Raw genomic sequence first — 20,485 nt, 5'->3', positions numbered from 1 at the left:
ACCCCTTCACATTAACTCTCCTCCTCCTCTTCCTCTTTTTCCCTTTTTCCAATCTTTTTTTTTTTTTTTGCTCACCTTCTGCCCCCTCCCTCCGTCCTTCCCTCCCTCCTTCCCTCCCTCCCTCTTTATACTGACCTCTTGCACTGGTTTCGGTGTGTTGCCTTGCTTTGGTTGACCAGTACATGCTGGACGTGGCCAGAACAGTGTGTCCTAACCTGTATGTGGTGGCTGAACTGTTCACCGGCAGTGAGGAACTGGATAATATCTTCGTTACCGAGCTAGGGATTACATCACTGATAAGAGGTACAGTCCTGCATACACCTACATATACTGTACTGTATATTCAATAACATTGACAAAGTAGACAGTTTGGGATACCAAGGTAGGTATTTATGTTGCTTGTACATGCACACTATGGTGGATACAGATTGGTGGCAGTAAAAACCAACATGCAGTGTGTTAGTGAGGTGTTGTTATCCCACGAGTCTCCAGAGCAGCTTCAGTGCTCCTTGTCAGAGATTCTCCAAGTGTGGTGGTGGGATGAACAGCATTCTTCCAAAAGACGAGTGGTTTCATTTTCATACTCATCAAACCGTTCAGTGAGTGATCATTCCCTGTATGGAAGCACCTGCATTTGTTATGTTTCTGCACTCATTTATCTGCATTTTGTCCTGTCTGTATTTAAACACAATTCCCAAAATTACCCTCTGACATTATAATAGCAGATTATATGCCATAAATCCAGTTTAATATAACATCTAAAAACTGTTTTAAAAATAAGAAATGATCTGGACCAATCATGCCATGAGCTTAGTTCAAAATCAAATCATATCAAAACAACTATTGTCCACCTTTGTTGCGTGAAAGCAGACATTCATCTTAAGCTTGCATATAAGCATACATACACTGGTGACTGAAAATTTCTTAAAGTGGTGAGCCAGTCATAAATTCCACATTCAGAAAGTGTGAGGAGAAAGTGAGAAAGTGTTGTTTGGTTTCTTTAATGCAGTATACAGTAAGTTTGAAATTTTTCAGTAACAGCACAGATACTATACTTGAGTCCCAGTACTGATACCAAAATGAGACTTTTTCAAGACTCTACTTTGAGAAATACAAACATCTTTTTCTGCAAAACACCGTATGTCATGTGTGACACGCCAGAGCTGTCAAACACAAGCAGACGTACAAGAACTTTGTCTAAATAAAATAATGATTTAAAGTAATATTTAAATCAGGAACTGTCTGATGAAAGGAAAAGTAATGAGATTACAAATCTGACCAGACTTTTGACAGTTTTCAATACTACCACAGACACAGGCCCAGCCTGCTTCCGTTTACTTACAGAAGCTTGTGTTGTCCATCAGCTCTCAAAGTCCAAACCTCTCAGCTCGACAGATGAGGTTTTGGCCACAATTGCACGAGATGCTTGAATTTGTGGACTTGCACGCGGTGCATTAGCAGTATGGATTGTGATAATGGTTATACCCACAATGCCTTCATTCTCTGTCTTTCTCTGTACCCCTGCCACCATTTTACAGAGGCCATGTCGGCTGGTGACAGCCATGAGGAGGGCCGGTTGGTATATCGTTATGGAGGCGAGCCAGTAGGAGCCCTTGTTCAGCCCAGTCTCCGCCCACTGATGCCCTGCATCGCCCACGCCATGTTCCTTGATGTAACCCATGACAACGAGTGTCCCATACAGGTGGGTGTCTATCCGTGTCAGATTGGGTTGGGGTTGGGTGATTAAAGATGCTGATAACCAATTGTTGGCTGGACCGACCATGGACCAGCCCTATAACCGCAGTTGTCCGTGACGGAGTGAGTGATGAAGTTTCACCATTGGTTGGCTGGCCGAGTGCTAGCGTTTCCCCATTGGCTGTTGCTCTTTCAAAATGAATTGCCGCAAGATGATGGAAGTGGAGCACAGCAGCACAACACAGAGCGATTGTGTTTCCTGCTCCAAGCTCTTACGATCCTAGCTCTGGTGTTAAATGCACCGAAGTTGGCTAAATTCCTGTTTAAACAGATGCGTACCAGCATCTGTACCATCCAGTGTAATCGACTCTCTGGCTGACAGTGCTGGATAGACACTCTGCGGTGTGTTTGGATTTTGTAACTGAACTAATACCAGGACGCACACTTCTTATTTCTCTGATGTTTTAACTGCGGTAACCAGGCGGAGATAAGCCTCCTGAATTTGCACCTAAAATGCTGTCAGACTTTCATTTACAATTTCCACTGCAGCCTCCATGATCATCAACTGGGAAAAGGCAGAAAAATGTGCATAGAGACATGCGGGAGAGCACACAGTTAAAACACCCCAAATAACCATCACTCTGACAAAACACTCAATGCAGAGTGAAAAACCAGAGACATCCACAGAGTGAAACAGGTGAAAGAGCAGCGGGAGTTAACAGACAATTAGACATAGATTAACCATGTCATGTGATATGCTACTTCAGTCCACTTAACCAGCAAATATTACTGAGACCACTACAGATAATTGCAGATGAACATTTAATATCCATGAATTCACATTATAGACACAACCACTGACTACCCTGTAACTGAATGGCCACAATTTCACACACTGATCATACACGGTCCAATTGTTTACAGGTTTTGACCTAGTCTTGTTTTAGTATGCATTATATTTTTATGTGACTATTTATTAGACAAAACAAATGAAAAATTGCAAGTTATGTTTCCCCTAGAATGTAATGTTTGTGGGTTTTTCATAGATAAATGAAATTTCCATAATTCCTGCAATGTTTAAAATTCCTATCTAATAGTGGACAAAATTCTATTGCTGCTATTTTTACTTGACTGCTCAAAGACTCATGAAGTAAAACATAACTTAATGGACTCTCTGTTTATGTCATACAGCTGCGTTCAGCGCTGGACTCTCTGCCCAGTTCTGCTATCGTCTCTATGGCCTGCTGTGCTACTGGCTCCACCAGAGGATACGATGAATTAGTACCACATCAGGTTAGTTGTGTTTTTCTGGTCACTAGGTACATACATGCACACTGATTGTACAGGAGGATCTACCAAATGTCTTTTCTATCGTCTATATAATTGTAAACTGGTTACAACATATACCTGTTCTACTACTTTCATTACAAGGGGAACTGATATTTGGGCTGGGTAATATGGTTGAAATCAATACTGCATATTTACTGATATCAATATACAGTATGTCATGATATAGTAAATGTATACAAAAATCACATAAGAGATAAAAACCTCCAAGTTGTTGGTTCCATGACTGTAATGGCCTCCATGTCATCCATTACAATCATGGAACATACAACTTAGAGGGTTTTATCCTGCTTTTACTGCACCATGGCCACTTGATACATGGTATAAATGGCATATGTCATGGAATTAAAAATACCACCAGTTGTTCATTTATATTACTAATTTTGATCCCTTAATTTGGACTACAGACTTTTGCAAAACAATAACACAATATGATCATATCATCATAATACAATTCCACTGAAAGTCTATGTGTGTGTAGATCTCTGTGGTGAAGGAGGAGCGTTTTTACCCCAAGTGGAACGCTTCTGCATCCCCCTCCTCCACCGGTGAGGTTGGACCCCACACTGGCATCGTAGCCGGGAAACGGGCGCTCAACAAGCTGCATCAGGAACTGGCTGCCCAGGGATTCATGCAGGTCTGTGTATCAATACAGTGACCCACACTCTTTCAATAACTGTGCTTTTAGGTCATTAGGCTCTCCGTTAAAAGTGCTAACATGCAACACTCTTGACTTGCTGACTTGCTGATAAGAGGCAGAACTTAAATCTCTTAAACCTAATGTGAATTATCTCCTCTACAGGTGTATGTAGACCAGGTTGATGCAGATGTAGTTGCAGTTACTCGTCACTGTCCCAGCACCCACCAGTCTGTGGTGTCAGTGTGTAGGACAGCCTTCTGGAACCCCAAAACCCACCAGTACGGCTCCAACGTCCCACCAATGTTCATCCCTGGTAGGTGATCACACTAAAAGTTTGTGGTGCAATCAAACATGTATTTCTGTTTTGATCATTGATTTACTATTATATTACATTACATTATATGATATTATTTCTCCAGGGAAGATAGAGGAAGTTGTGTTGGAGGCAAGGACAGTGGAGAGGCATGCTGGGAGCTACAGGAAGGATGACAAGCACATCAACGGCATGCCAGAATACACAGTGGAAATAAAAGAGCATATACCGGTAAATGATATAATGATTGCAGTTTTGTCTTCATATATATTGAATAGTTGAGTATATTCCTTAAACAAATGGACATATCAGTAATAATATTGATTAAATATATAGTTACAGGAGAGTACAGTGGTGAGGCACGCTGGGGTGACATCCAAAGGTCGATCAGAGTTTGTGCAAGAACTCACCTTTCAGAAATTGACACCTGGCAGCGTCATCGCCTTCAGGTAAAACACAAACACACTGCAACACATACAGTAAGATATCAGTAAAAATTGCTAAGCACATGTTTTTATTACAGGGACATTTACTAGCTTTACTAGCTTTATAAATGTGGACATTTTTACATGATGGTCATCTCTCTGTCCTCCTCACAGGGTCAGTTTGGACCCCAAGGCTCAGAAGTTGGTTGGGGTGCTGAGGTACTATCTGTCCCAGTTCAGCCCAAAATACAAAAGAGGCAGTGTAGTAGATGAAAACCCACCAGAGGCCCTGCAGAAACCACTGGCACAGTGAGTCAACATGGACCTGAACACACTCCTCATACCTTTTCTGTAACCATTTTCTATTTCTATATCTGTATTAAAGGTTAAACCAACCTTCACTCATTTGTTTAGTTTTCTAGATGAAATAAATGACGATACTGTAGATGAACAGAAGCACTTATTAAAGATCAGTTCTCTGATCTGTTAACTTAAGAGTTTTTCTGCTGATGATGAGCCAGTACAGTATTTTGTGAAATGGCATGGGTATTTTTTTTGTTATCAGTTTGAGAGTCACACAGCTACTTATCATGTAAACCTCATGTAATCTCACGCTACAGTACATGGGATGCAGGGTGCAGCTGCAAAATTCTCAACAATTCCAACTTACTTGTTGTTTCTGAAGCTTTCAACCACATCTTGAGGCCTTCCTCCCCTGATGGAGCTACTGGTTGAAAGCTTCGAAAACAACAAGTAAATTGGATGTTGTGTTGAGGATTTTTTTGTTTAGGGTTAGGGTTAGGGTTAGGGGGTTAGGGTTGGGGTTAGGGGGTTAGGGTTAGGGTTAGGGCTAGGGTTAGGGGGTTAGGGTTAGGGTTAGGGTTAGGGTTAGGGGGTTAGGGTTGGGGTTAGGGTTATGACACTTCAAGCTAAAACTTTATGCTTGTTGTGACCAGCAAACCCTTCAAGGAACTTGAATCAAATACAGTATGTTCCCTAACTTCAAGCACATGAGACAACAAAAGATCATGTACTTTGGTTGCAAGTTTTATTACTGGGTTTAAAAGCATACCCTCATGGATTATCTGTACAACACACAGATCTACTGTGCCAGGTTTAAGGAGCTGGCAGAGAGCTGCGTTTCTGGCTGTTTTTGTTGGGGTTTTTTTTACAGATAAAAAGTTTGGTGTGGTTTGAGTATTTTATTCTGTAAAGCACCATATATAGACTCTTAGCTTTGTGTGTGTGTGATTTCCATAGGCTGATGTCGACGCTGACACTGGCAGACCTGAATACCCTGCTGTTTCGCTGCGACTCAGAAGAACAAGAGGATGGTGGAGGCTGTTACAGTATCCCAGGATGGGAGACCTTCAAATATGCTGGACTACAAGGTACAGTAGATACATTAATTAATATATGAACTGATAACCAAAACCAGTTACACATAGCTTTTATGGTAGTATAGAAGAAGTATAAACAGTGTACTGCAAAAACTATAATATTCTCCAAAAAAATAGCAAGAATTAAATATCCTATAAATAGAATTAAATATCCCATGTAGCTTTGTAGTGGTCAGATTACAAAGTTTCATTACAGTGAATATGCAAGATGCTTCTGACATACCATGCAATGATTTTACCCTGCTGTCTGGAAAAACAGACACATACGCACACACACTTAACATGTAGTTAGACTGTGTGTGCCCATTTTCACACAGTGGTTGGATGGTAAAACGGTAAATGGAGTGCATTTATATAGCGCCTTTCTAGTCTTCTGACCACTCAAAGCTCTTTTACACTACAAGCCTCATTCACCCATTCACACACTGATGGCAAAGGCTGCTCATCATGAGGAGTTTTTCTAATCATTCACACACTGGTACAGCCTTCAAGAGCAATTTTGTGTTCAGTATTTTGCCCAAGGATACTTTGACATGTGGACTGGAGGAGCTGGGAAATTGAACCGCTGATCTTGTGATTATTGGACAACCTGCTCTAGCTCCTGAGCCACAGCCACCCTGGTATTTGTCACCGCAGGTGTGTAAATATATCTGTTGTTTTGTGTCTGCAGGTCTTATATCTGTGCTGGCTGATATTCGTCCCAATAATGACCTGGGCCATCCTGTGTGTGATAACCTCAGACAAGGAGATTGGCTGATAGACTTTGTCTCCAACAGACTGGTTCACAGAGGGGGATCGCTGGCACAGGTGAGGCTTTGACAGGGAGTTAAAAAAATGGTTCTGAAAACTGTGGTGTCTGAGGATTAACACTTTGTCATGATATGCTGATCCTGGAACAGATCATTTATTGCAACATTGTGTATCTGCAGGTTGGTCAGTGGTTGGCAGCCATGTTTGACTACCTGAAACACATCCCGCGCTACCTCATCCCCTGTTACTTTGATGCTATCCTGGTATCAACCTACACCACGGCTCTGGATGCAACTTTTAAACTCATGTCAAGGTACGTGATGTTGTGCACTCATGATAACTATGAACATGTTCAGTCATTTGTGGGGCAGTTTTTTTTTTAGGTTTTCATGAGATTTAGATGGTGGAAACTGTCTTTTTTTAAATCTAAAACAATGAATTTGAAGGACTGAGTCATTGAATGAGCACATTTCCTGCCTCACTGGAGCTTCTGTCTCTTTCTTCACTCAGTTTCATCCAGAAAGGCTCCACCTTTGTGCGACACCTGGCGTTGGGTTCGGTCCAGATGTGCGGTGTCGGACGCTTCTCCGCCCTGCCTCCCCTTTCCGCCAAAATACAGGACGTCCCCTATCGCATCAGTCCAATCACAAACCACAAGGAGCAGTGCTGTGTCTCACTGGCTGCAGGTAGCCTAACAACAGAGACTTTATTATGTTATTTCTGTGGCAATAATTACGAGTAAATACAATAAAATATCAGTTTTATCAAGCTTGCATTGAAGAATTAATTGATGACTTCATTGTTTTTGATCTCCAGAAGTGTGAGATGAAGATGAAATTAGATATTTATAATAATATGTATATATGTACAGTAGGTGGGCAGTCATTTTGCTGATTTAACGGACATACTAATTGATATTTTCTCAGGTCTCCCTCATTTCTCTGCTGGAATTTTCCGTTGCTGGGGCAGAGACACTTTCATTGCTCTCAGAGGACTGATGCTGCTTACTGGGAGACACGCTGAAGCCCGGTACGTGTGTGTGTGTGTGTGTGTGTGTGTGTGTGTGTGTGTGTACTGAATAATTCCTGATGAGACATTTTGAATGTATAAGAAGTTGTGGGATTCTCTTTTTCATGAATAAGATTTTGTGTCTTACATAATAGCTGCTTCAGATGTCTTTTAATTTTGAATGTCAGTGCTAAATATAATTTGTCTGAGTATCAGCCTTCAAAGCCCACAGTGACTAAACTCTAAAATTAACCTTCCTGTCATATGGTCTTCATAGTAACATCATCCTGGCCTTTGCGGGGACGTTGCGTCACGGTTTGATCCCCAACCTGCTGGGTGAGGGTCTCTGTGCCAGATACAACTGTCGTGATGCTGTGTGGTGGTGGCTGCAGTGCATCCAGGTAGGAGCAAAATGTAATATAGAAAGAAAAGTAATAGATGGAGAGAAAGATACATAAAAACTTAAAGCTGCATGTGGGGGCAGCTCAACAAGCTGTAAACACAAAACTGACACATTATCACCTTATAGACGGATTTCAACTTTACAAACAATGAAGGATGCAAGCTCAGCAGGAAGATAGAAAACACGTTGCCAAAATATCCTGATAGCTTTAAAATGGACTTTTCAGTAGTTAGAAATAAAGCAGCTTGCTGGAGACCAGTTAATTACTGTTTAGAGATGCTGCTTTCAAGCATCTCACTGATGAAGTTGCTCAGAAACCCGTCTACACAGTAAAGTTTATACTGTTAATGTGTCCACAAACAGTTATTTACCTGTACATCCAGCAGATATAGAGCATTATTAGTATCCATGTTTTTGTTTAATTTTTGACTTGTATTCAAATAAAATATCTTTAAAAGATTGGATCTCTGAGAAATTTATAGTGAAAGCAACCACTTGCATGATCTCATCAGAACTTACAGGGTTGGATGATAACTGTCACACACTTCAAATATCAAAAATAATTGAATATTTGTTTTGGTTTTGCTTCTCCAGTATAAGATATAATACAAATATTCATGTAATAAAAACTTATTTGTGCGTCTTTACAGTAATCGGTTTCACATTCATCATGCTTTTGTTGCTAACGCTGCTCTTAACTGATACTGCATATGTGATGTGCTTCTGTGCAGGACTACGCTACCCACGTTCCCCAAGGACATGAAATCCTCCGCTGCCCTGTCACACGCATGTACCCGACAGACGATTGTGAGCCCTGCAAACCTGGAGAGGTGGTATGTATCAGACACACACACATATATTTTTTATTTCTACTACTAAGTGTCGCCAAAGTTAGAAATGCTCAAATTCTAACACTAATTTCAGCCATACAAATATTCAAACATGATCATATTGACGTGTGTATTAACATGTATGTTGTGTGTGTGTGTGTAGGAGCAGCCTCTGCATGACGTAATTCAGGAGGCTCTGCAGCGCCACCTAGAGGGAATTTCCTACAGAGAGAGAAACGCTGGACCCAAGATAGACATGCACATGAGAGATGAAGGTACAGACTGTACATGTAGATGGATGAGGTGGAGGTTTAGTGTGAACTGGTAAGGTAGAGGTTGACTTGTAGACTTTTAAATCATTTCACACTCTCACTTTACAAACTATCCTTCAATGCCAACTCTACTATTTCTGAGCTCTTCTGCTTCTTTCCAGGGTTCAACGTGGCTGTTAAGGTGGATCCAGCGACGGGCTTCGTCAGCGGAGGAAACCGCTTCAACTGCGGCACCTGGATGGACAAAATGGGAGAAAGTGATAGAGCAAGGAACAAAGGCATGCCTGCTACTCCGAGGTAACACACACACACACACATACAGTTATTCCAGCTGCTTTTCTTATCTGATTACTTTAATGCATCTGATTTTGATTCTACATTTGATTTCTGTGGGACTTTCTCTGTCCAGAGATGGAGCACCGGTGGAGATAGTTGGTCTCAGTAAGTCGACTGTCCGCTGGGTTGTGGAGCTTCATGCCAAAGGACTGTTCCCTTACGATGGAGCTAAAGTACACAGAGATGGTACTACACACACACTTCACACACACACACCATAAGAAATAAGTTTGTTCAATGTTTAAATACAGGGAGAACCATCAAGCTGGGTTTACAGAACAACAACATTTATAAAGCTTTCAGTAACTGAGGAACAAATCTACATTATAGTAATAGAAAGTGTTGAGAAAAGCCTTGGTAGAGTAGCTCTGACTGGAGAATAGTAACCAGTATATTCAGATAAAGAAATGTCTCCTGCACTCTGGATAACAGCAGCTATCTGTAATAAACTCTTTGCTTTGTGTTCCAGGTAAGGAAGTGTTTATCCCATACTCCCAGTGGAACAATCAGCTCCAGAAGTCCTTTGAAGCAGGTTTCTGGGTGTCTGGGGAGCCAAACGACCCCCATGAGAAGCACCCCGACCTTGTTCATAAAAAAGGTATCTATAAGGACAGCTATGGAGCCTCCAGCCCCTGGTGCGACTACCAGCTGAGACCCAATTTCACTATTGCCATGGTAGTGGTAAGTGGACAGACTAAGACTTGCATACAGTTGATAATAAAAATACAAATAAATGTGTAACTTTAGTGGCTAATAAGTCTTTATTGCAGAGTTGTGCCTGACTGGCTGACACCCTCTCTCTCTCTGTGTGTGTGTGTGTGTGTGTGTGTGTGTGTGTGTGTGTGTGTGTGTGTGTGTGTGTGTGTGTGTGTGTGTGTGTGTGTGTGTGACAGGCTCCAGAGCTGTTCACAGTAGAGAGAGCCTGGAAGGCTCTGGAGGTGGCTGAGAAGAAATTACTGGGACCACTGGGAATGAAAACACTTGACCCTGAGTAATACATCTTTATATACTCTCAACACACACACACACACACACACACGCGCGCAGAGGAAACAATTGTAAAGCCCCAGATGAAGCTGAGTGAACTGTATACTGTCAGGATAAAAGATAAAGCCTTAAACACCCTGACAAACAGTTCTCAACCTTTTTTTTCCTGTTTGATACTGTGAACTCAAAACCTGAGCCACACATCCTGCTCCATGGTATTTTAATTGAATCTATTTCTGTTTTTGAGTCTTAGCACTTCAAGCTGGAGTGCGGGACTCTTGTCTCCCCCCTTGGGCAGTGAGAGTAAAGGGGGGCTCTCAGCTGTGACTCAGCAGCAGCTCTCATGTTCATCCTGAATGACAGGCACACAGAGAGGGCCAGTAAAAACCAATTATGTTTTGATGGCCCACCATGATTTGTCCCAGTATGCCAAATGACCAGTACTGGCTGTAAGCTACTGTTGCTGCTGTAAAACAGTGGATAAATTGTTTTGAATTCTGACTCATTTCACCATCAGAATTTGATCCATTTGGTCCGATAATGTTTGGAAAGTCTAGAGCAGCCACATGATAAACAGCCAAACAGCCAGTGTGGGAACACCCAACATAGAGTTTAAAACTGGTGAAAGGCTTTATCAGCATTGTGTGAACTTATTTGGCAAACGTAACGAATGTAACGGACGTTCATTTATATGTAAAAGTTCCACACTGCAGGTTAAAAGAAATCCTCATGGAAAGTTCAGTTTCAGCAGCAGTTGAGTAGTTTCAGTACTTGTAGTAGTACAGAAGTAGAAACATCAGTGGAGGTAGTTTTGTCCCTGTAACTCTCTCACACACACACAGCTGCTGTTTCCATGTTTGTATCTTGATCATATTGTATAACCTGTCTGTTTTAGTGACATGGTGTACTGTGGTGTGTATGACAACGCGCTGGACAACGACAACTACAACGTGGCAAGAGGCTTCAACTACCACCAAGGACCGGTGAGTCAGACTAACCTGTTGCTGGTGATGTGTGGTACTGCAGTTCAGTAAGACTGCACTGTTATGGCTTTCAGCTATGCAATAACTATGTCTCTCTCTCTCTCTCTCTCTCTGTGTGTGTGTGTAGGAGTGGCTGTGGCCTGTAGGTTACTTTTTGCGTGCTAAACTGTACTTTGCCAAGAAGCTGGGTGAAGAAACCTACAAGAAGACAGTCACCCTGGTCAAAAATGTTCTGTCACAACATTATACTCACCTGGAGAGGTAGGACTGTTACCTTGTTATATGTCCTACATAATAAATGGACACCGTGCTCCAGCAGTTTTCTCATCTTGACTTTAAAATCATAAACAAATATGAGCTGAGACTTCATTTTGAATATTGAGCTCCAGAGTTCAGTCTTGACTTTGGAAACAGCAATCGACAAAACAATCTCATTCATTCTAAAGTGAATTATAAACAGATATGAGATACATTTTCTCCATCTCCTCAGGTCTCCATGGAAGGGTCTGCCAGAGCTGACCAATGAGAATGGCCAGTACTGCCCATTCAGCTGTGAGACCCAGGCCTGGTCTGTGGCTACTGTGCTGGAGGTCCTCTACGACCTCTAGATGACTTCAACGCGTCTGCCGCCCTGTCCCGCTAATGTCGTACTTCCTGTTGTAGCTGAGAGAGAAAGAAGCTGAATTCCAGAGCTGAAGAGGCAGGTAGCTCAGTCTAGACTCCCAATACACACACTGAACTCTGACATCATATCCTGTCATCACAAAGGTTCCTGTGCTGCATTCATGTCCTGTGGGGAAAAAAACTAAAGTGTTGAAGTGTTTGCATGATAAAACATATTTAAAGCTGACCCTCAGACTGAAAGTCCAGAGAGTAGTTTGTCTTGTCAGGCCATTTTAATACTTGTGACCATTAAGTAACTGATTAGTAATAACTCAGTACTGTTGTTGGTCTCTATCATTAAACCCAGAGTTACCTAGTACTACTACTTAGAACTGTATTTATCTAGGAACCTCAAGTTTTCCCATGTGACATAAATGCAGCATTTTTCCAGGTTGAGCCATTACTTCAAACTTGTAACAACTCCTGAACTGATGCAGTGTCAGTGTTCTTTTTTAAAAAGTAGAAACCATCACAGTATTTGGTTCAGAATGACAGTTCTTTCCTGTATTCTGTCCCAAATCAGATCAATTAAAACCACATTCACTTCAAAATCTGCATTCACCAGTCTGACTTTACACTGTACGTTACTTTGATCACATTTTATGCAATTCACAGAAAGATACCAGCAATTGCTGCATTTTCTCTTGCTCCTAAAACCGGTGCATTAACAAACCACAAGCTAAACTGTTACATCATCGCCACTGAGGCTTAGAACAGTGATTGTTTTCTTTAGTTTGAAGATTTACCAGCATTATTTCTAAACCAGAGCTCAGCTCAAATAACTTTTACTTCATTCAGTTAAGGAAGTGGAATTGACTAGATTTTTAAAAACATTTTGGCACGAGATAGTTGTATTCAACATCTGAAATAATAAGAACATGTATTATCTACTTTGAATGAATAGAACTGGTTTCAGCCAAGTTGTGATATATATTAAATATCATATCACTCACTGTACATTGAAGCATGTTGACCTTACAGCCAGTAGTTGAACTAAAATATGTCTTTCTTATCAAACTAAAACAACCTGCCACCGTGTGCATTAACTGCTTGAATCCTACCTCCTAACTGTCACAGCTCTGCCCTCACGTCACTCGTGTCTCAACATAAGATCAACACACACTTATGTCAACACACACTCACTTCATTTATATCTGCTGTTAAAGAAACATCGTTTTTTGCCTTTGTGACTATATAGAGATACAGCTCAACAAACTAACCAACATTTTGTACAGTGGACACACGTGTAACAACATACAGGTGACATCATCAAGCCTAACTGTTGTCATAGGAAGTCTACAGTTTTGGTTCAGTTTGGAGCAGCTGTTTACTGGACACTCATGACACAACTACATGATTTTAGAATATTTTTAGTTTTGATGTGTAAAATTAAAATCCTGCAAAAAAAAAAAAAAAAAAAAAAAGTCTTCCACGTGTTTCCCTGTTTTTCCCCCACAAGCCTCATGATGTAGTTCAATGTTTCTATGGTGTGCTCTGTCATCATCGGTCAGCTGTGTAGTAACGTTCAAAAAGTTGTTTAGTGCATGAAGGTTGTTTTCCAAGTGCCATGAAGCAGAAGACTTCTAGTGCTTTGTCTTTCTAAAGCTGTTTCTTCAAACTGTGATGTAGATCTCAACCTGCTGTTGACACCACTGTCTTATAGTGAAAGTAACCGATGTGAAATACTGTGTAACTGGCTGTGAGACCAGCTAACACCAGTCACCGTGTGTATCTTAACACTGTGATGTATTGAACTTGTATCACTGCTCTGTTTGAACCTGTATTAAGTTCTCTGTCAGACATAAACTACCGACTCCATCGTTACACATCCAGTAGTTACTTTGAATTCTTGTTTCTGAAACTCAAAGACTTTAAAAAGCCTGATGTGATTTATATAATTGTGAAGCTGAGGTACTGTTCCTTTGTTGAAAAGTGAAATAACTGGTCTAAGACCAACAGATAATTTATGATTGACATAATGAAACATTAAAGAGCAGTTTCCTGGTATTATTCAGTGTAGCACTTTGATATTCTACTTTTGCACAATGCAGTTTACTGATGGCCAGCAGAGCCAGTTTCTCTGTGCAAAGGATGATTTAATAAAAATAATCAAGTCAAGGTTAGACGAGTATTTTAACAAATATAATGTTCATAAAGTGACATCACGTCTCTACAGTCACATAGAAGAGTGCAAAGTCTGTGAAACTGTAATGTTAGTTTTATTAAACAGTATTAAAGGGTTTAAGGGATAAATACTGGACACTTAAATAATGTAGCATCAAGCCCACCTTTCAATCAGTCTGCCTGTCATCTGTAATGTTGTTGTTCACTCTGTTTGCTTGGTGTAACTGTTGCCATAGACAGAGCAATGCTAAATAAACTGTTACATGACTAAACTGTTGGCTCCTTTCCTTCCTCTGTGTGTGTGTGTGTTATTTAATTTTAGGGTGAAGACTTAAGGGTGTAATTCGAGGGTGGGTTACAGTAGGGTACAGTGTCTTTAGTTTTAGTCATTCATGCTAATAGACCCACATGTGTAATAGTTCAGGTGAAGGAGGACACATGCATGTTTTAGGAGATTATTTGGACTCAAAGAAGCTCTAAGTTAAACTTACAGTTTTTGAAGCTGCAAATAGCTTTCAAATAATATGACAGATACTGAGGAATCATCCAGGACAAATAAAGATCCAGACTACAATCCTTAAATGTGAGATTACAAGCTGCTTCACCATAAGATACTACAAACGTGAAAAAAACACAAAACAGGACTAAAACACTGAAAATAACTGCTGTCTCTAGGTGGTCCATGATTAAGATAATGATATCCATCTATATGTAAACATCACATCTGATCATCTCTGAAAAACAACCCTCTTTGTATTGGAATAACATATTTCTATTTTTTTTTTTTGTAGTATTTTGTCAAATTAAATTGAAAATAAAAAAAATAAATCATTTCTGTTCAGTAAAAACCTCATAACTCCATTACATTTTTCATGTCGTTAAAATAAAAACAAGATTGTTTTTTTTCATTTTTAAATCCATTTTCACCAACAACAACCTCTGTATGTACAATTACAAAAGACTTCATTCACCAGGACGGGCAATCATAACTTGTTTTAAGAAGAAACATGTAAGTTAAAAAGAGGCTCTATGTGTGTGTGTGTGTGTGTGTGTGTGTGTGTGTGTATGTGTGTGTGTGTGTGTGTGTGTGTGTGTGTTCCATCAATAGGCAGAAAGACTCAGCAGGTTGATGAAGAGCATCACGGATGAGGAAAAGACCTGAAAAGAGAGCGAGAAGCCTGTCAGTACTGCTCGCTCCATCTCAGATGACATGGAGCTGTGTGTGTGTGTGTGTGTGTGTGTGTGTGTGTGTGTGTGTGTGTGTGTGTGTGTGTGTGTGTGTGTGTGTGTGTGTGTGTGTGTGTGTGTAGTTAGTAAGGTCAGTCAGTACTCACTCCAGCTGTAGAGCTTCCACTGTTGTCCAGTCTCAGAGAGCTGCTGTTCAGCTGAACCCAGAATGCTGTATAGTCCTGCACCAGCGTGGCGCTGCCATGACAACAGCAAAACAGAAGCGTATTAGGATGACCTAGTTTGATGGCTGGTTGTCAGTTGCAGTACCACTAATGGTCCCAACTGCTGACCTCATCCTCTCAGTAACCTAACAGTGACATCACAGATGTTTTTTCCGCAGGTGGTGGATCTCACATATTGTTTGTATTCAGGATTATGTCCCATCATGAGGTTGGAAATGTTTGGTTAGATTATACAGTATCATGGAGTGACTGTAAATATGAGTCTCTCCACACTGTCTATCAACCCTAAAATTGTGAGAAATATGATAAAACCTGCACATTTTTTCAGGAACTCTTTTTACTTCAAAACATGCGACTTAAAAAAGTAAGTTAATATATGTCACCATTAGGGTTTAGGGTAAGTTATGATGAGGTTATGATATAGTGTAACCTACAGTGTATGTGAGTGTGACAGAGTGAAGAGAGAGAGAGAGAGTTACCTGAAGTAGATATCACCATAGTTACTGTTGTTAGGCGCCCTCCAGGTCAGCTGGATCTTCTTCCTCTTGACTCCTGATGCTTGACTGACAGTGGAGTTCTGCACACACACACACACACACACACACACAAGCACATTAACAGGATAATATCTGTGTTAGAGATTAAGCATGCAGGATAAATTCACACATACCTCCATGTTTTTGCAGTGTAGCACAGTAAACATGCTGCTATCAATGTTGGTGAACATTCCTACCGGCCACAGCAGTGCTAGAAACAGAAAAGAAAAGAAAAAGTCATTGAATCATGACAGTAGTTTCACACCTATTGACTCTCACATGAACTATCAGGCTTTTCTCCTCGTCACATACAGAATAAAAGGCCCATTGAGTGTTTTATTGCTCAGTGCAACAGTCCAGACCAAAACATGAGCACAGTGAGAGGTTTTTATAATGAAATGTGTGGGAACACACTTTTCAGGTGACACAAAAACAAAAAAAGGACCTGTACAGAAAACTGGTTACCCCTATGTAGTGTTTAATCATTCACAGGACATATTCTCCTCTGAATGGCAGTGCAAAGCAAAATTGAAACACTCCAACATTTTTTTTACCGTGTCCCTCCCTGCTCCTGGCCTGTAACAGGAAACCCTGGAACTCAGTGGAGCTGTTCTTCACCACCTCCACCGTCACTGTGAAGAGAGGATTAAGGAGGAGGGAGGGATTCAGATTAATACAACACAGACCGACGGCAGGAGCTGCAGGAAGGGACTGGAGGTAACATGAGTAACATGGGTAACATAAGTAAAGTATGTGTCGGTGGGAAGCAAAGGCAAGAGAGAGGAGGAAGAGGAGGAAGATAGAAGTGTAATGAATTACTCCAAAAAGCCAAAAAGTCATTTGTTGGTTGACCTTTGATGGTGGAGGAGAAAGAAGCGATATATGGGGTCTGGGAGTGAGTTTGAGGTCAAAGTAAGTTCCTCTAAACATGACCTTTAACCTCCAAACTGTTACCCAACACTCTACCCCTGGGATGGAGGGCGGGATCAGGGATAAATAGTATGGCGGGAAGTGAAGATTGGGGAAGTAAGAGGATGAGGAGGAGTGAAGAGAAGTGGCAGATGACATAAAAATAAAAAAAACATGAAGAGTAAGTGACCACTATGACACTGCAGTAAGCTGCTAGACTCAGTTATTAACAGGGTTCTACCAACATGGGCTTTTCATCGCCAATATCATCTGTTAATAATGAACATTTTGATAAAATCCTCCCAGCTGATGAGATTTTTATTCCCTTTTGCTTCACAGAAAATTGCATCATAAAGACTGACTACACTGCAGACACCACTGCTGACTGGACAGATGGATTTGTTTGTGAATTTTCTGAGATATAATTCTAATGGTTAAATTCTCATGGTAATTTAGATTACTGATATATTCTTTACCAGTTATTCTAGAATATATTTTATGTCATATATGATTGAATGAATGAATGAATTTTTATTTTCATGTATGTAGTATGGGAAAAAGTTGTTTTACACAAAAAAACCTCATATAAATGCTACCAGATGATGACTAGACATCATCCAAATACTAACACAGATGAAATTTCACATAAGTCTCAGTACTAAACTCAGTTTTGATTGAACCTTACCTTCTACATACAGTCCATCATTTAAAAATATATATAGTTGTGACGAGAGATCCAAAGAAAACAACATTTAGAAGCATGTGTCACTAAAACGCTCAGAAACTGGTAAAATAATGTTTCAACAAACACTGACTTTGATAGAAGACATAAACATGAGTTGAATCTGATTCAAATCTTTCATTAGAATCAGTTGAAGTCTTGACAACTTGACAGTAAATCTGATATTGATCAATATTACAATAAAAGCTTAATATGATGCTGTGTTGGAATGTAAATCAAGTAAATTTACTCAAGAATTGTACTTACAATTTGAGGTACTTGTACTTTATTTCTGTAGTTCCATTTTATGCTATTTTGTACTTCTTCTCCACTACAAATCAAGGTTGCAAAGAAAGAAAAGATAGATAGAAGAAAGATTTAAAAAAAAAGAAAAGAAAGAATAGAAAGATAATACTTTTTACTCCACTACTTTTATTTCATACCTAGAATTATGAATTACTTTTCAGATAAAGACTTGATATGTAAAACATGATCAATTAATAAAACATGACGCATTGTCCATAAATTACACTACCAAACATTTACGACGTTGTTAAAATTAGCATCTTGACAACATTAAAATGCTGCTTATATGTTAATGCTTCACTAACAATATTCTAGTATGATAAATAATCTAAAGTGAAAACTTTAAAGTACATCTGTTGCCTTTCATTTGAGTAAAATTGACATTTATTTTAAAGTATTTTTATAGTGTGTCAGTGTTAGTCTTATGTAAAAGCTCTCAATACTTCTTCCACCACTGATATGATGCCAGAAGACTCAGAATATTTTCAGACAAACCAAAAGTCCCAAAAATGTTTTTATGTGCCATGTATATACACAAATACTGTGCACTGCATACAGTTAGTATAGACAGTAAACTACCAGATATAAAATACATACTGTAGCTATAATCTTAAACAACAAATGTATTAAAGGAGCCATAGTCTAACTACACAAACGTCGGATGTACCTGTAATGAGTCCACCAGGCTTGTAGGTGGCACCAGAGGTAGACAGTATGAATGGCGGGCTGCTGATGGAAGGAGTGAACGGAGGATGTACGGGCATCATGTCGCCACAAGAGGACGCCACCGAGCCGTTGGGGAAACACACACCCTCCTCCACACGCCACACACACACCACTGCCAACAGCAACATCATGGCTTTAAGAGGCATCTGGGAAAGACCAGAGACAGCAGAGGAAAAAGGTTTCGCATTGTGGAGGAAGCTGCTGTGCTTATATGTGTGCTAATCACTCTGAGAACAGACAGTGAAATCAGATCTTCAACACACATAGAGAAACAATAACTTATCAATAGTACCATGAAGAACAAAGGACGGGATATGATATCATATCCCTTCCTTTTTTTTCTTTGTAGAGCAAAATAATGCAAGAATTTCCCAGGAATGTAATAACTCCCAGAAATGCACACACAGAGGCTCAGGGACATACAGCCCCATCTGGATTTAATTGTGCAGGTGATGGTTGTCTTCCCAGTGAGTCAATAATGTGAAAAAATGCTCCACAGTTCCCAGTTTAGGTAGCTCTGGAGAGCAACAGAACGGCTCCCTCAGTCTTACTCTGGATTTTGGGTTTTAAGATGTAGTAAATTTCATTTCATGGTAATTAATTAGAATAAAAATGATGAAGGGTATTATGACAATAGTTGCAAAAATTGCTTTTTACTGTTTGTTGTGCTGTTGTATGTTTTTTGTCTACAGATGCAAATTAGCATCAAGCTAACTCTGGTGCAGTGCATCTTTAATGTTTCAAACTGCACACTGTCCCATTCAATAAATAAATAAATAAATAAATCAAGTTCAATAACATTTAAACAAATGCAAGACTGGCAACAAATTAAAGGGAAGTGATTCTGAAAGTAAACTAAGCTTTACTCTAAACTGGATATAATTAAAGGGTAAGTCTGGTGGTATTCTATATTTTTCTTGTTGTCAACAAACCCATGAAAAGACCAAATCTAACAATACTGTCTGTGGCATTCAGCTACAAACCCACTGGTTACTACTGAGGATAGAAATCTTTCAAAATAAGTCTCAAATATGAAGTTTCTTTTTCTTTATTTAAAAAAGACTCAGTATTTCTCTACGCTAAACCTACAGAAATTAAGTTCCTGATGACATTAAAACTACTTCATGAAAAAACTAAGTTAAACAATTCAGCCTCACTGTGTCAAAAAGGAATTTAGGAATATATGAGTACATAAAATGTGAATATGATACCACAGCATCATTAGTACGCCCATATTTTTATAAATACAAATATTACTAATAACATTACTGCCTTTGAAAACATATAATATATTTTTAGATTTCTGATTCAAAGTCTCATTTAGTAAATCCAGCGATGAAGACTTCCGACTATAAATTATGAACGTAGGAGATTCACATTACACTGAATCCAAACTGTCGTCTGTTTTATCTTTTCAAAATAATGGACAAACGTCAGCATTGTTCATCTTCTTTTCTTCTTGTTTTTATTAAGTCTGGTACTCTGCTTAATCCTATTTACTGTCTTACACTACACCTCCTCTTCTTTCCTGTTAAAGCTGACACTTTGTGTTTTGTTGCCGTGTCTACCTGTCCTCTCCTCCACCCAGAGGATGAAGTCTAGCATGCAAACTCTTCAGAGCACATTAGGTCTGTTCACAGCTCGTCTGCCTTTCATTCCTCTAGATAAATGTTAGCAAAGGATCACTTTCATATTTCTT

The 20,485-nt window shown here is 39.8% G+C and overlaps 2 protein-coding genes across 3 annotated transcripts in view; one reads left to right on the top strand and one right to left on the bottom strand.

The window, feature by feature from the left end:
- LOC121908570 (glycogen debranching enzyme-like) overlaps positions 1-13,476 on the top strand; it is a 30,047-nt gene extending 16,571 nt beyond the window's left edge. The window contains exons 13-35 of one of the 2 annotated variants that reach the window (XM_042428697.1): positions 180-303; positions 1,539-1,702; positions 2,887-2,988; positions 3,524-3,679; positions 3,845-3,995; positions 4,102-4,226; positions 4,332-4,444; positions 4,595-4,729; positions 5,681-5,811; positions 6,491-6,627; positions 6,750-6,883; positions 7,081-7,256; positions 7,497-7,599; positions 7,856-7,979; positions 8,713-8,814; positions 8,975-9,086; positions 9,245-9,380; positions 9,493-9,605; positions 9,889-10,100; positions 10,313-10,410; positions 11,302-11,389; positions 11,517-11,650; positions 11,880-13,476. In XM_042428697.1, coding sequence (XP_042284631.1) covers positions 180-303; positions 1,539-1,702; positions 2,887-2,988; positions 3,524-3,679; positions 3,845-3,995; positions 4,102-4,226; positions 4,332-4,444; positions 4,595-4,729; positions 5,681-5,811; positions 6,491-6,627; positions 6,750-6,883; positions 7,081-7,256; positions 7,497-7,599; positions 7,856-7,979; positions 8,713-8,814; positions 8,975-9,086; positions 9,245-9,380; positions 9,493-9,605; positions 9,889-10,100; positions 10,313-10,410; positions 11,302-11,389; positions 11,517-11,650; positions 11,880-11,997 — 2,988 coding nt within the window. In that variant the 3' untranslated portion in view covers positions 11,998-13,476. The remainder of the gene's footprint in view (positions 1-179; positions 304-1,538; positions 1,703-2,886; positions 2,989-3,523; positions 3,680-3,844; positions 3,996-4,101; positions 4,227-4,331; positions 4,445-4,594; positions 4,730-5,680; positions 5,812-6,490; positions 6,628-6,749; positions 6,884-7,080; positions 7,257-7,496; positions 7,600-7,855; positions 7,980-8,712; positions 8,815-8,974; positions 9,087-9,244; positions 9,381-9,492; positions 9,606-9,888; positions 10,101-10,312; positions 10,411-11,301; positions 11,390-11,516; positions 11,651-11,879) is intronic. The other variant, XM_042428696.1, reaches the window with a different exon arrangement.
- Positions 13,477-15,080: 1,604 nt separating this feature from the next.
- On the bottom strand, positions 15,081-19,006 carry LOC121909364 (putative ferric-chelate reductase 1). Its single transcript, XM_042429876.1, has 6 exons — positions 18,728-19,006; positions 16,679-16,756; positions 16,259-16,335; positions 16,068-16,165; positions 15,511-15,601; positions 15,081-15,334 (listed from the first exon to the last, which is right to left on the bottom strand). The coding sequence occupies exons 1-6, from the start codon at positions 18,930-18,932 to the stop codon at positions 15,278-15,280; spliced, it is 606 nt and encodes a 201-aa protein (XP_042285810.1). The 5' UTR covers positions 18,933-19,006; the 3' UTR covers positions 15,081-15,277.
- Between the last annotated feature and the right edge of the window lie 1,479 nt (positions 19,007-20,485).

The sequence above is a fragment of the Thunnus maccoyii genome, chromosome 12, assembly GCF_910596095.1.
Source record: "Thunnus maccoyii chromosome 12, fThuMac1.1, whole genome shotgun sequence".
In the NCBI taxonomy this organism is placed as follows: domain Eukaryota; kingdom Metazoa; phylum Chordata; class Actinopteri; order Scombriformes; family Scombridae; genus Thunnus; species Thunnus maccoyii.
The sequence above is the reverse complement of the archived record's forward strand: the minus strand, read 5'-3'. Positions and strand labels throughout refer to the sequence as shown.

Bases quoted from the DNA above. Each gene is read 5' to 3' on its own strand.
- LOC121909364 (XM_042429876.1), bottom strand. From the start codon at position 18,932: ATGCCTCTTAAAGCCATGATGTTGCTGTTGGCAGTGGTGTGTGTGTGG. The intron at 16,336-16,678 runs GTAAAAAAAATG...TTCTGTTTCTAG, and splicing joins CAGGAGCAGGGAGGGACACG to CACTGCTGTGGCCGGTAGGA. The intron at 15,602-16,067 runs GTAACTCTCTCT...TTGTCATGGCAG, and splicing joins TATGGTGATATCTACTTCAG to CGCCACGCTGGTGCAGGACT.